Source organism: Salminus brasiliensis, chromosome 5 (genome assembly GCF_030463535.1).
Source record: "Salminus brasiliensis chromosome 5, fSalBra1.hap2, whole genome shotgun sequence".
Classification (NCBI taxonomy): Eukaryota; Metazoa; Chordata; class Actinopteri; order Characiformes; family Bryconidae; genus Salminus; species Salminus brasiliensis.
In genome coordinates, this window is record NC_132882.1 from 16,797,746 (window position 1) to 16,811,999 (window position 14,254).

A 14,254-nucleotide genomic window follows, 5' to 3' on the forward strand; every position below is an offset into this window, starting at 1 on the left:
TTCTGTATGCACTGTGTCTATGTTGCACCATAGTCCTGGAGGAACGTTGTTTTGTTTCACCGTGTACTCTGTATATGGTTGAAAATGACAATAAAACCCACTTGACTTGACTTGAAATGTTCCCCAATTCTTTGCCTGGACAGATGGTTCTAGCTAAAACTTTAATTGTGAAACATGTAATAGCTATTAAATCTTTAAACAGGTGCTTCACACACACATTTACGTCACAAAACTTGTTCTATAAAGAACCAGCCATTGTAAGTTTCTGCATCAAACCAAAAGTCTTCTATGGTTCTTCTACAGTATTGCTGCAAATAACACATTTTTGGAACGCTTATTTGTAAAAGTGTAGATTTCAAATCAAAACATAATGCAAGTAGATGAAACCTGCCTTACAAATCCAGAAGTAGTGCTTTGTTTTTTTCTGTGCAGAATTTCAGCTCACCATGGTATCATAACTATTAGCTTCCATATCATACTCACCGTGATGGCCTGCAGTCTCTCCCGCAGTAGGTCAGCCTCCTCCATTCTGCCTCTACAAAAGAGATGAAAAAGAATCTCTGCTGAGCGATGGATACACAGCAAAAAACAGAATGGAAAGGAAACAGCCAGAGAGCATGAGAGTGAGAGAGAGCCAAAAACAGACCGTGGGTGGGCGGTAGGTAAGGGGGAGCGCTCTCTGTTGTTGGGCAATGCTGAAGGATAGATGGGGGGTAAGCAGCAAAAGCGAGTGGGTGGCAAGGGAGTGGTTTTGTGTAATGCTGTCTTTTCTGGGGGATAAATGAGAGGGTGATGGTGGAGTATGTGTGTGGGTGTGTGAGTGGGCACAAACGACCAGGAGTTTATTGCAGTCTGATATGGACCAGGGTTAATAAGAAGCATAGCTGGGATGTGTTTGTATGACACATCACATGTCAGATTAATCCAGGTAAGACCTCACCCTTTTAATGGACATCAATAAATAATGGATAAAGGTACAACAGCTTCCATGCCAGTAAACTGGACAGGACAGATTAATGGCATTTGTCAGATACATGAGTGATAGCAGCATTCTGCAATAAAATCAAGTCTTGGTAAACCATCAATTGTGACAGTTGTCAAAAAGTTATTTTGAAAAGGTCTATTACTGTCCAAGGATTAAAATGATTGTCCATGGACATGCTCTGTACATGTCTGCACTATATATATATATATATATATATATATATATATATATATATATATATATATATAGTGCACGCATCAGTAATTTAATTCATAACCACTTAGTGGTTGTTTGGATCTGCAGAGGCCAAGGTCTGATAATTATAGTCTGCTGAAGCCAACCCTCACTTTCGTCACACAGATGTCAACTCATGACCAGCGAGACATATAACTCTGGTGTCAGGAATGGACAGCATGATCAGAGGACATTCAAATAACAACATGCAGTTATGAAACATGCCCAAACCAGAGTTCTGAACAGTGACATGCATCAATACCAGCCACTAATAGAACAGGCAAATGAATGTTCCCGTGAGCTACACCAAGTACAAAACAAGGTTTCAAAGAAAAGAGCTGTCTCTGATCACTGATCCCTTCTTCACACCTGTAGAGATTCTTTTAGCAAAATATTTCATAATTCTGATCCACCTTTTTGTATTTATTTGAAAAAGAAGAAGAACCCAGAGGTGGTGTTTTTTAAATACTTTCATAAAATTTACAGTAATCTAATAGTCCCTGTAATGCAGTGGCTCTCAAACCACAACCAAACAGTTCATCGCTGTTACTGTATTCCAAATACCCAGCAAAAATGTTACTACTAAAGATGAGTTTACAGTTGTAAGAAAACGTAGGCCTACTTGAACTCTTTGGAATGATCCGGATTTATGCATTGAGTACATGTGTTATGTCTGATTATTAGCCAAGTCACAATTGTAGACAAACCCAATCTAATGAAACTCAAAATACAAATGGTTTTACTGTTCATGAATTCTATTGAGCACACTATTGAGTTAACATCCACAGTCTAGACTAGAAAAAGTAAGTAAAACCTTGAATCTAATAACATGTAAATCCAACACCAAATATTTCCTTTAGCTTTTGTCTAGATTGTCCATAGAACATTTCTCTAGAAGAACTGTGGAGCATCCAGGTTGTCATGGGAAAACTTGAGATAGGCCGGATTTTTTTTTGGGACAACACTGGCTTCCTTCTATTCTTGTTCAGTTGTTTTTCTAAGAGTGGACACATTAACAATGTTTTATTGCAGTTTGCAGAGTCTTCTGTAAGTCTTTTGCTGTTAACCTTGATTTCATTCTCACCTCTTGCAGGATTTCTCATTGTGATCTTGAAGTGATGTTAACAGGCTGCCCACTCCTAGAAAGAGGTTTAATTATCCCAGGTCTTTAGTAATGCTTTTGTAAGTATTACTAAAGACCAGCTTCCAGCTTCATGCATCTCTATAACATGTCTTCTGAGGTCTTCTGAATGTTTGTTGCACTGAGGCATGGATCATACCAACCCACACTTCCAATCTTATCTCCTGACCTAAAACACCTTTTTGCTCTTCAAAACAGAGGTTTGCCAGCCTGCAGTGTGGATGTTTACACAATTTGCTCAACAAAAGACATAGACAGTACACATTTTTGTGTGTTATCGCTTAAGTAAAGATTGTGTTTATGTATGATTGTGCCATATTAGACCACATTTTATTAGTAATCAATATAGAAATCCTGATCATTCCCAAGGGTTCACTTTCTTTTTTCTTTTTATCTAATTCTGATAACGCCAGCTGTCTGGACATGTTATGATGAATTACTTAAATATATAAATGAATATAAAATGGCTACATTAGTTTACATTAAAAGTTAAGAAAGTTTTTTTTCCTTTCTCAAGAAAAGATATCATCTTGGAGACACCAGGTTGTGTGCTGACCGTGATAACATGGAACCCACGTGGTACAGACAGTTTCCAGCCTCCACACTGGGTGCAGCAGGAGAGGTCAGGCTTGTCTAATAAGAAAGCTTACAGTGTGTTAAGAGTCCAAAGCTGGGCTGTCTCCAACACATGGTGAAAAAGAGATGCCTCCTCAGAGCAGTGTTCTTTCACCACCAGCATGGCTTCCTATAGATTTCTGCTCAGTTATTGCATGGATGGAATTATAGAACTATAGCTGAGCTGCATGTAAACCTGTTCAGTTGGCTATGTGGAGGTGAAGAAATGCCCTTGAACAGCTCACTCTGGTATGAGTCTGGGTATAGTAATAGTCATCATGTTGAACAGGATAACATTACAGACACTTTAATCAGCATACAGAAGAGACTATATATAGCCCTAATTAAGAAGTGTTGATATAAATCATATGGGGTGTGTTACTTTTAGTCCTTCTTATTTTAACTGTGGCTAAAGAGCAAACTTGTGCTAAATTGGTAAAAACGTGGGCTTTGATCAGAGGAACATTTCCCTTTTATTTGACCTTGGTCATTTACTCTGCATTAGATACTGCAAAAGTATATGAACAAGCAGATATTTAACCACATACACAGCTCTCTGGATTCCAAACTGAAAAGAAAGAGTGAAAAAAGGGGGGAATCATCTTACAAACAAGGCTCAGGTGTGTATAAGTGTGTTTTGGCATGTGTTTGAGTGTTAGTGGGTAGGTGGAATGATTAACATTTGACTGTGAATTCAGAGAGGGGATTACTCCACTGTGTGGGTGAAAGCACACTATCTATGTCTCTCAAATTTTATATGCGTGGATAGAGTGTGTGGGTGGATGTTTGCAAGCCTCAGTAAACCTCAGCATTGATGTTCAGTATGTACCCTATAAGACATATCAGTGTCATGTCACAACTACACTGAATTTACTTCTGGGTGGGCCACTCTGGTAGAGCTGCAGTGGTACAACAGGGTTAATCCTAACTATGGCAGTAAGATACTGTAAAAACAGGGCACTTTCAATGATCTCATGAGTAAATAATAAAATACAGAGACAGTTTGTACTTCTAAAACACCAAATCTTTAAATTTGAAAATTGCTCTTCCCACATCGATAACTTTGGTACTCACTGCACTGACCTCGATTAAATTTGTCGGTACATAGTGTCCCCAGAACATCATGTTCTGTCCTCTGTGGTGCATGAGAGCACATTGATGTACAACTACCCAGTAGGAGCTACACATAATAGCTTTTTTGACTTTCATATTAAGATTTATCGAATGGTGTTCATAACGCTTGCGTGGAATTCACAATAATAGATATTTGTAGAGTTCCCATGTCGCTCAAGAAGGGCAAGGATAGATGTAAGGTTCATTAAAAGTAATACTTCTGCAGATTTAGATTCTAGACCCTGTTTACACCTGATCACTTCATGTGACTCGTATCTGAATTGTATCTTGATGTTACCCACATGCCTTTACAATTCATATCAAATGCGTCTCTAGTTATTCAGACTGAATTCTGATTGCTGTGTAAAAAGGAATATGCAAATGAGGTTTGTTGCATGGCAGTTATTACTGGTGTTTGAGTTGTACTGGAAGGGGTTTTGGTTGTCGAATGGGTTTTGAAGGGACGGATATGTTTACACTGCTATAACAAGTGGCTCAAATGCATCTCAGAGGGTTATGGCTGCCTCTGAACACCACTCATCATTTTTGTTACTGCATTACATGAAATCCAGAATGAGCCCACAAAAAGCTAAAGCAGGTCACGTGTGGTTTGAAATCTACAGTTTTTTTTTATTTAAAACCGTTTTTTAACTGACCCAAATTCTATTATTATGTTTAACAATATTGAATTAAAACTATGAATATAAGTGTAAAATGTAAACTTATCCTGAACATTTTCAGAGTTTGCTTGTCATTCTGTGTTATTTATTAGTGCTCTGCCCAATCTGCAGCATGATGCTACAGCGATTCTCCACTGTGTGTTAGAGTATACATTCTCATATATTTTGACTCTAACTTTCAAGTCAAATGTATCTCATACAGCCATCAATCAGCATAAGATGGTCTAAATCTAAAAACATAATAATTGCTGTGTGTGTATGTGTGTGTATATGGAGGGGTAGAGGACAAATAAATCTAATAAAACATCAGGGTTCTGTTCTCAGGGCCACTGGGCTTGCATGGCCTAATATAAAATGATCGCATAAATGTTTTAAACCATGTAAAGTTGTAATAAAATCTTAAACAGACTTGCTTATGTAGTTTCTGACTACATGTTGGTTTATGCAACATGTTCCTGTCCAGTTTTATAAATGCCAACACTGTACACTGTGTTGAAACACATTCTATTTGAGATTGCTTGATGTGGTGAGATGATGGGATGAGTTGGGGAGTTGGGTATGAGGTGGGGTGATGAACATCCAACTTGCTGACCTCACTAGCGCTCTTGACGCTGAATGCTCTCTCAGTGCATATTCATTTGTGTGTTGTTTGTGGGTCTTATCATTCAATGGTTTCTTGTAAACTTCAATGGAATCTCACAACTAAACATTCCTCACAAAGGCTCAAACTAGTCTGTGTGTTTGAACAAGCAAATTAAGAAGCAGACACATTTGAGGAGAAAACGCCAAAAGGTGTCTGAATGATATTTCTAAACTAGCTATCAAGTTGCTGTGAAGTTGTTGCTAAAGTGAAAAATCCACACACATATTCACAAATATTGCCAGCATGCAAAGCAATTGTGAGCACAGTACCTTAATAATACTATTGTCAGATGTATCGCTGATATGTCTGACAACATTGAAAAAATCAATGCCTGTGGACAGACTTAAGTGGGCATGCTCAGCTATGAACTAAATTGCATTGCGTGGATAGTGGTTAGAGAAAACTTTCTATTTAGCAACAGGAGAGAAAATAGTTTGGGTGACATTGGAGAACATAGAGAAATGTTGATTATACTGGGAAAACTGCACTGATGGAGTGGCATTAATGGCGAGTACGAAGAGGTTTGGGAGTAGGGTGAAAGAGAAAAACCCTAGTCACACAAACTTTTTTGCACCAAGGTGCTTGTTGTGAAAATGCTTTTGGATGTGCTGAATAGTCTAGTGTGCATTGTTAACTCTGTAAAAGTTATTATTAGTAAGCCATAGGCACTGTTGACATGAGATTATCGGTAGTTAGTATTGGTGGTGTGCTGTGGGTTTCTTGTGCAATGACAGAAAAAAAGGTAGAACGCTGATCTAGAAAAGTTTAAGTAGGTTTAGGTAAACACTATTTTACAGTGTAAGAAAAATCTAATCAAATCAAATCAAATATTTGCTGAATAAGAAGTAGTTACATGTTTTGGAATATGTTAATAAGGCCTGTTAATATATTTACAGTTGTGTAATTCCATATTGGAATTCAATGTAATAATATTTGTACAATTACAAATTAGAATTTCACACCCTGTTACATTTGTGTAATTACATATTGTTAATTTACAACTTGTTATATTTTTGAAATTACACTTCTGCAACTTTTAACAATTTAATATCTGTAAGATAAATCAGCCATTAAATCTAAAGTAGTGCAGAGTTCAATCTTACAGCAAATTGAAGTACATACCACCTTTGCAGGTAAATAGATGTATGGTGCAATAAAACACAATGACAATGATGAACCATATATTACTGTGTATAATCTAATTATAATTTCATCAACCTAAAAGGAAGATCAAAACATCATGAGCTTAGACTCCTTTGCATTGAATTTATGGTTCATATTTACATTGATAAGGCAGTAAGCTTACAGTGAGGGTATAATCTGACCACAATCTTTTTAGGAAATCAAGCAAAAGCATATTCAATAGTTGAGAAATACTGATTTTCTTTCTTTGTCCTTTCTTGGCAAATGACCAACACTGTCATGTCTAAATTATTGTGAAGGATACAAAGTAAAGATCATGATGTCAATCCAATCCAGAAAACAATCAAGGCTCATGCAGAAATTCTATTAATTCCATCATTCTCTGCATAGTAGTCAGTTGGCTGTTAAGTAATATGAAATGTCTGGACTGGAATGAGGAAAAAAATGAACTAGGTAAATTACATAATGTGAAAAAATGAAGATTTGATATGACTGGCTAACTTAGTGTAATACAGTCTCATTGGTTTGTGTGTGGTGGAGTGGAGAATTCACCAAGCCTTATTTTGACCATTGTAATTGCTTAAATAGGGATTTCCTGCACTAACCAAAAGTAGAATACTAGAATCATCCTCCAACACTGACATCGGCAGGTGTCGCAACCACAGGAGCTTATGCCTAGCAGTCTTTAATGTGTGAACAAAGACAAATATCTGTTTGTAGTTTGAATAAATGAAGCTTCTCAGAGAGCAAGATGACAATCTCACAGCAGATTTTGGCCTACATTATTCATTATAGATTGTGTGCATATGTGATAGAAACCCACACCATCTGCTTAATGTTAATGTGAACATGCACAAAGCAAGAGCATGTGCAGCTACTGTCTGCATGTATGCCAATAGAGTCTTACATTAGTTTAAAAAAGCATGTCACTCAATGATTGTACAACACCTTTTCTGTATTTTCTCCAAGTTCCAATCAATCAGTACCTCAATACCTAATCAATCAGCCCCAGTCGAAGTCATCATTAACTAAAGTTGGGGTTTTAAAACTTTCACTTTTATGTAAGGTGAATTACCTCTTACACACCTACAAAGTACAAAGCACAGGCAGATTTAGACTCAACCTCAGATGACTAGGATATAGGAGCGTCAATCTTACACTTAATCTGCCGCCTGCAGGCCTGGCAGAACTTTTACTGATCAATGGCACCTCTAAAAATACTGTCTTAACCAACCGAGATGCTATAACTATCAACAGCAATACTGGTGGCCAAGCTTTACATAATAAACAAGAATTTCATTATTCGCTATTTTTTAGGATGTAATAATAATCATGTAGTCATATGTAGTCATGTGAAGTATGTAGTCAAGTGCAGTAGCCACGGAGTAGCAATGACAGAGACGCCATTCTCCTTATTACAATCAGTAATGCTTCCCATGATCACCAAGTATCAATAAGTTGTTCAGACTACTAAACATTTTTGTATGCCCAAAAACAGCCTAAATACATGGAAGGTTTAATTATTTTCAAATCGTACAGCAACTGCCCCCCCCCCCCTAAATAAAGCTACTAAAACCAACACAAAAGGCAATATCTTAACATATTGTGATTTTTTATCGTGGTACACCATACGCTTTTGTGAGTATATCACAGGCATCATCAATGCTTAAAGAATACTGAATAACTGAAAAATTCCTATTTAATATATATTTAATATATGTATATCGTAAAAGTTGTCATTAAATATCGCAATATAACATTTTTACCATATCGCCCAGCTTTATGCTGGCCCTCACGAAATATCCTGCCTGGACCCCTAAAAGAGTTAGCATATACACTAGACACCCTGCTAATGATGTCATTGCCTCAATTTTCTGTCCTGAACCTGTCACATTAGTTTGGTTGTAACTGATAGAAATGTATTAATCACACTGTAGAGAGGACTAAGAGCAGTAGTGGGTGGAAAGGTGACATAATATAGAACTGGGAGTTTACTGAACACACACACACACACACACACAGAGGGCAATAGCAAGTCTTTTCCTCATTATAGCATGTCAGTAACCCATATAATGACCAGATACATAGTGGTGTGACTAAGGTAGTCCACTAAAAGCTGCCTTGGTCAGCTATGTCCACACCTGCTGACATGCTGGAACTCAGGATGACCTGAGAGTGGATCCGCTGGCAGCTGAAAATAGCCTTTCTGCCCAGCTGTGCTGAGCGATGGGACACAGTCATTGTCCTGTGTGCTCCCGCGGCCTGTCAGCAGGTGACACTGCCTTTAAAACTCTAGGCAGGAATTACTGTCAATGGCAGGCCACCGAGGCTTTCGAACAACAGCAACACTGCTAGCTGCTGAAGACTTATAACATTCACAACATGCTCTCTGCTAACAGAAGTTCTTAGCTAGTCTTAGTGTAGTTTGATTGGGATCTATAGTTTATCTGAACCATTAAGGATGTCCATATTCTCCAAGACTCCCTCTCTCTCTTTTTTCTTTGTGTGTGTGTGTTTCCCTTCATGTGCAAAGACACAAATGAAATACATAATTAAACGTTTACAAAGCATTGTGAGAATAAATCCTAATCCTGCCATAATCACAGCAAACAAGCATCCAAGCACAGTTCAGATGGGTTGCTTTGTGTGACAGATGCACAATTCTGTAGGATAAAACTAGTCAATCTGCTTCCATGGCACAGAGTTCTCTAACTGCTCATGTGCTCATCTTTCTTTCTCCGAACCACAGCCAAAGAGAGCCAGACAGCACCTTATACACGCTGACCCTTATAGTGCATGGGGGAGTTTGAGTACAGAGAGAGAGGAAGAGAAGACACCCACTAATCTGCAGTCCTTAATCTTTGTGCTAATGGTTTAACAGACAAATCCCGAGGGACAATTGCAGGTTAGAGTTTGCCTGTGATTTGAGGGAGTAAATAGCGTTCCGGTATTTAGCATAATAACTCTTTTGAGTCTGAAGATGTGTGGGTGTGAGAGTGCGGGGGGGCATGCTGTCATTAAAAAGCTTGAAGTATACCTACACCTACAGTCAGTCAGTCAGTCAGTCTCTCTCTCTCTCTTCCTTTCTATCTCTCTCTCAACTGATTCCTGGTACTTCCCACTGAGCGGTCAGTAGAAGCAGGGGATAAGCTGAGTAGGGGGATCTCCCTGGCCACTCTGCTGCCGTCACTGAGACTCTGTAAGCCTCTTGAGGCTATCAGAGATGACAGCTCAGTGTTTTTCGACCAAAAGACAGACCCATTTTAAATCTCTTGATAAAGGCATTAGAGGCTTCCCACAGGGACAGTTGGGCAGGGTGGAAAAAGCATAGAGCTTAGAGGAATTATAAGATTACTGAATCAAAGACCCCGTGCCCTTTTTAGACTGAGCAAAACAATGGCGTGTAGTTAGTGTACTTTTCCCTTAATCAAACACAATGGAGTTCAATGGTCAGATATCTTCCAATCGGAAATGATGTCCACTGTATTTTAACAGATGCACTGTCATGTATTAAAGCAACAAATATGAAAGAGAAAGTTGGAGGTTATATGCAGACAGATAGATAAAGGAAAAGATTCAGTTGTTCACCAGAACTAAGATCATTTCTAAGGTTTAAGGTAAAGATAAAAGAGGCATTCACTCACCAGTAGTGTGTGGCTGCTAGCAGATCTTTGGTTGGTTGAGCACAGGCTGGAGGGAAGTCACTTTGCTCTGTTCTGACTACAGTCCATCCTGGCTGTGTGTGTGTGTATGTGTGTGCGCATGCAAGTGTATGAATGTGTGTGCAGAAGCGCAGGTACTGTAGGCTGAGGGTTGAGCTAGGGTTACCACTCTCTGGCGGACTGCCCCCACTCTCACTGTCTCTCTCTCTTTCTTTCCCTCTCCCTCTCTCTCTCTCACACACACACACTCAACTACTTTCTCCTCTTCTCCTCTTTGGATGACTCTCTCTCTCTCTTCCTTTCCTTCTCTCTCGCTCTCCTTCTCTTTCCAAGCTCCTCCTGAGCCAGTCAGAGCTGGGTTGCCTGACCATGTATAAGCCAACTCCTGCCAAACAACACACACCCTTTATCGCACACACACACACATTGATCAGCTGTCTGCCCCCCCCCCCCAAACAACATGCGTAGGCATCAGCTCTGACACACAATTAGCAAATCACCCTTTCCCAAAATTAGCTTCAAAGCAGTGGGGTTTGGCATCCAGACACATTAGTGTTGCGTGCAATGTGACTATATGCTGTAATGGGACCTGTGTGCTGTGTTGTGTTTACTGAAGAACCAGAACCGGTGGTGTTGTGTAGCTCAGAGCAAGGTTATTAAAACACTGTATTCTCCAAGGAGACATTGCAATTGTAATAAAACCAGTCCAATTCACGAAATTCATTAAATTATTATTGCCCCCTCTGCCTGAGACCCCTTATTGCCTATGGGAGCTGACTGCACAGTAATCAAGAAATATGTGTTAAGCAGATATGCCCTCACATTGCACTTGCAGAACCGGCATAATCTGGCTGGCTTTTAGTATTCATTTATTAAAGTGCGCACATAAATAGATGTCTAAACTGTCGTTTTGATGGTGGCTCAGGCAGCATCATTTTAGCTGCTTCCTGCGTACTGTAGCTGAACACGTGCCTCTTCCGCACTCTCCTCCCATCATTCATACCACTGTCGGCAGCCTCAGGCAGGTACAAAAGTCTCCATGGCAACGGGCTGAACCCGCGCCGAGTTCTCCGGTCCTCACTGCCTAAAGATAGGCCCACGCAGCACACGGACTCTACCAGCGATAGACTCGAACTGACTGAGAAATCTCCTATTCTGACCTGTTCTCAGTTTTTTACAGCACTCTGTTGTGGTTCACACAGGGTGAAGGTTTTAAAAGGGTTGTAGGATCCCTAAAGAAGGACTTCTTAATTGTCCTTATGTCCATCCTCGAACACTGCAATCTGATGTCAATATGGGTAATGGATCAGTAGATATACTATGTCTTTAGAGGAGAGGCTACAGATAATTCTGCCTCCACCAGTGGCAACAGAAGTGTACAACAGCGACTAATAAAAAGTTCCATCAGTAATCAGCAGTGCAATAAACCAGATGGCGATTTATTCAGAAACAGGGATGCTGAATGCACAAAGCTGAGGGCCAGGCTTACTCTTTACAGCTAAAGTTGAACCTCAAAGAAATCTCAGCTTATCAACAGAATTGAACCAGTCAGCACACACACTCACCTGTCCACCTGGGGCCATTCCTTCATTCCCCCACTCCCACTTCTTGCCAGTCCAGGGGATTGAACCGGCAACCTTCCAGTCCCAAGCCCCCTACTTCTCTAACCTTCAAAGAAGTTCAAAACAGAATAAAATTGTGGCTCCATCTCTCTGCACACCAGCAAAAAGACAGTAATGCTATTCCAGAAATGCTATCACCATGGCAACATGTACATAGCTGTATGGCATGTGATGGCAACATATGAACACAGCAACATGTAGGAATATCGATGCAGGAACATGCCCTACTTGAAGAAAGCCATGTTAACCATTACCACCACTACATCCGGTGAAGTTGAGTGACAGGAACTGTGAGTGGTATGACTGTCATACGCAGCCAGCAGAATGAGCTCAGAGGGACAGAATGCACAAAGAGGTGGACACACGCGCACACTTCCAGCAATTAGAGCAGGGACAGCTTGCAGTCTGAGCGTGCCAGTGTAGGACATTCCTGCAGGCAGCGCCTCGCATGCCACCCTCACCAACCTGCCACATTCCCCGCTGGGTCTCTAATGAACGGAAACGAAAGGCAAAAATCTGCCAGCAGAACCGGGCCCTGGCTTTGAGTTTACCAAGGAATATTCAGCTTTGCTGCCCACTCACAGGCTGTCACAGCGAGCATGGCACAGGAATCACCACATATAGCAGTCAATCAGCCTTCCTAACACTCCATTTCAACGGGCTCCCGAGGCACTGGAAGAAATCTAGAAGTTTCTATTACCAGTCCTTCTGAGGCATTGCTCAGAGCCAGTGGGGAAGCCACTCGGAGGATTTGTCTCAGTTCAGTGGTTTTGATTGTTTTGTTCACTGCTTTCTAAGCATGCCTACATAAGTCTTTTATGGTTCAGACATTCACCTAGTGTTGTGCTGTTGTTCTGCTTTCAAGGACACTGACATGAGCTGACCAAAATAGCTCCAGTAAGCCATGATCCCCATGAAAGCCCACAGCCTTGTGAAGGAATGTGGTTGGCGTCATGCACATAGAGCTAAATGTGCTCAACTGGCTGAATACACAGGTGCTTTAGGCAGTTAAATATTATTATGCAGTTGGTGCTGGAAAGAAATACCCACAAATTGTCGAGGAGAGACTGTTGTTGCTGTAGACAGCGTTAGGAACTCGATATGAAATACGAAGTCTTCAAAACAGAGAATTTCAATAAAAACAAAAAACTTATAGTGATTTCTGATTCATGAATGAATCACTTATTTTCAATATAGGTTCAAGAATATAAATTTAATATTAAGAGTATTCTCGTGATTAGTGAGTTAGTGAGTTCTAATTCTAATAAAAAAAACACATAACAGGAACCACATTTGAATTTGCTCATCATCCATCTCTGACAAACATCTTATATCTCCAAAATGGCAACTGTCTCAATGCAAAAAGATAGAATTCCAGGTCACTTTGGAACATTTCTATTGTCCAGTGGTGGACAATGTAAAGAACAACTGTCAGATTCATATTATGTCAAAAAATGTGGGATACAAGGTTTTTGTGTGACATATTTCTGCTCATTAGGCTGTAGTCAGTGCCTTATTTTGCTGTGTTCTATGTGCCTGCCTGTCCATTAGGAGTTTCCCAGCGAAAAAGACTTTAAAGCTGGGAGCAGAATGGCCAAATATTCTGTGCCAAGCCAGACTCACTTACCGAGCCTTAAAAACCATGTGCCAATTCATAGAGCCACTGTGGCAGTTTCTGATGAAGCTGAAGCTCATTGGTTCTTAAACATGTTCCATTTAACATAACTCACACATTCAGTTGTACTGGTTAAATATCTGCCATGCTGCATTGAAAAAGACTTTAAAATTTCAAAACGCATAAAACTAACATAGAATGTAGCCTGAAATATCCATGTCGACGGTTTAAACTGACAATCAGATACAGCCAAAAGACAGTCAACAAATGACAGCCACGCATGTTATTAGGCAGAAGTAAGAAGACCACCCCCTCTGTTGATGACTATTGATCTATTGACTTATCCTTGCTTCACTCACAAAGGCACTTTTTTCTCTTCAGAAATTCCATTCAGCCTAACAGACTTAGCTTTGATCTATCTATATGTGAACTTTCACATGCACGGCATTGAAAATTATTAAATGCTCCTCTAAAGTTCTATATCTTTACTAAAACTAAAAGTTTTGATTAGCTGCAGGAAATGATTTGCAGCGTTCTGTAGAACTTGTCCAATCTCAAAACCGTTGCTACAAAATAATCCATTTGAGGGCGGAACATTGACAGTTCTGCCTATTTCTGGCACATTTTCAAATTAGAAATGAAAAAAGACAGCACACATAACCACTAAGCTCCTATGCCTTCCCACACTTCCCACTAGGTTCTTCTTCTAGTCCTCACCCATCTAATGTCGAAACTATTGCTAGTGATAGGGGGAGCTACGAATGAGTGTGTTAACTGCCACAACCAAAGAAGTGTAAACTT

At 39.8% G+C, this 14,254-nt stretch overlaps 1 protein-coding gene across 1 annotated transcript in view; it reads right to left on the bottom strand.

Annotated features, from left to right (window-relative positions):
- The window catches only part of palmdb (palmdelphin b), a 30,975-nt gene extending 20,405 nt beyond the window's left edge, over positions 1 to 10,570 (bottom strand). Inside the window, exons 1-2 of the mRNA XM_072679633.1 lie at positions 10,199 to 10,570; positions 484 to 535 (exon numbers count right to left, since the gene is read on the bottom strand). Of these exons, the coding sequence (XP_072535734.1) occupies positions 484 to 528 (45 nt within the window). The 5' untranslated portion in view covers positions 529 to 535; positions 10,199 to 10,570. The remainder of the gene's footprint in view (positions 1 to 483; positions 536 to 10,198) is intronic.
- Positions 10,571 to 14,254: the final 3,684 nt, after the last annotated feature.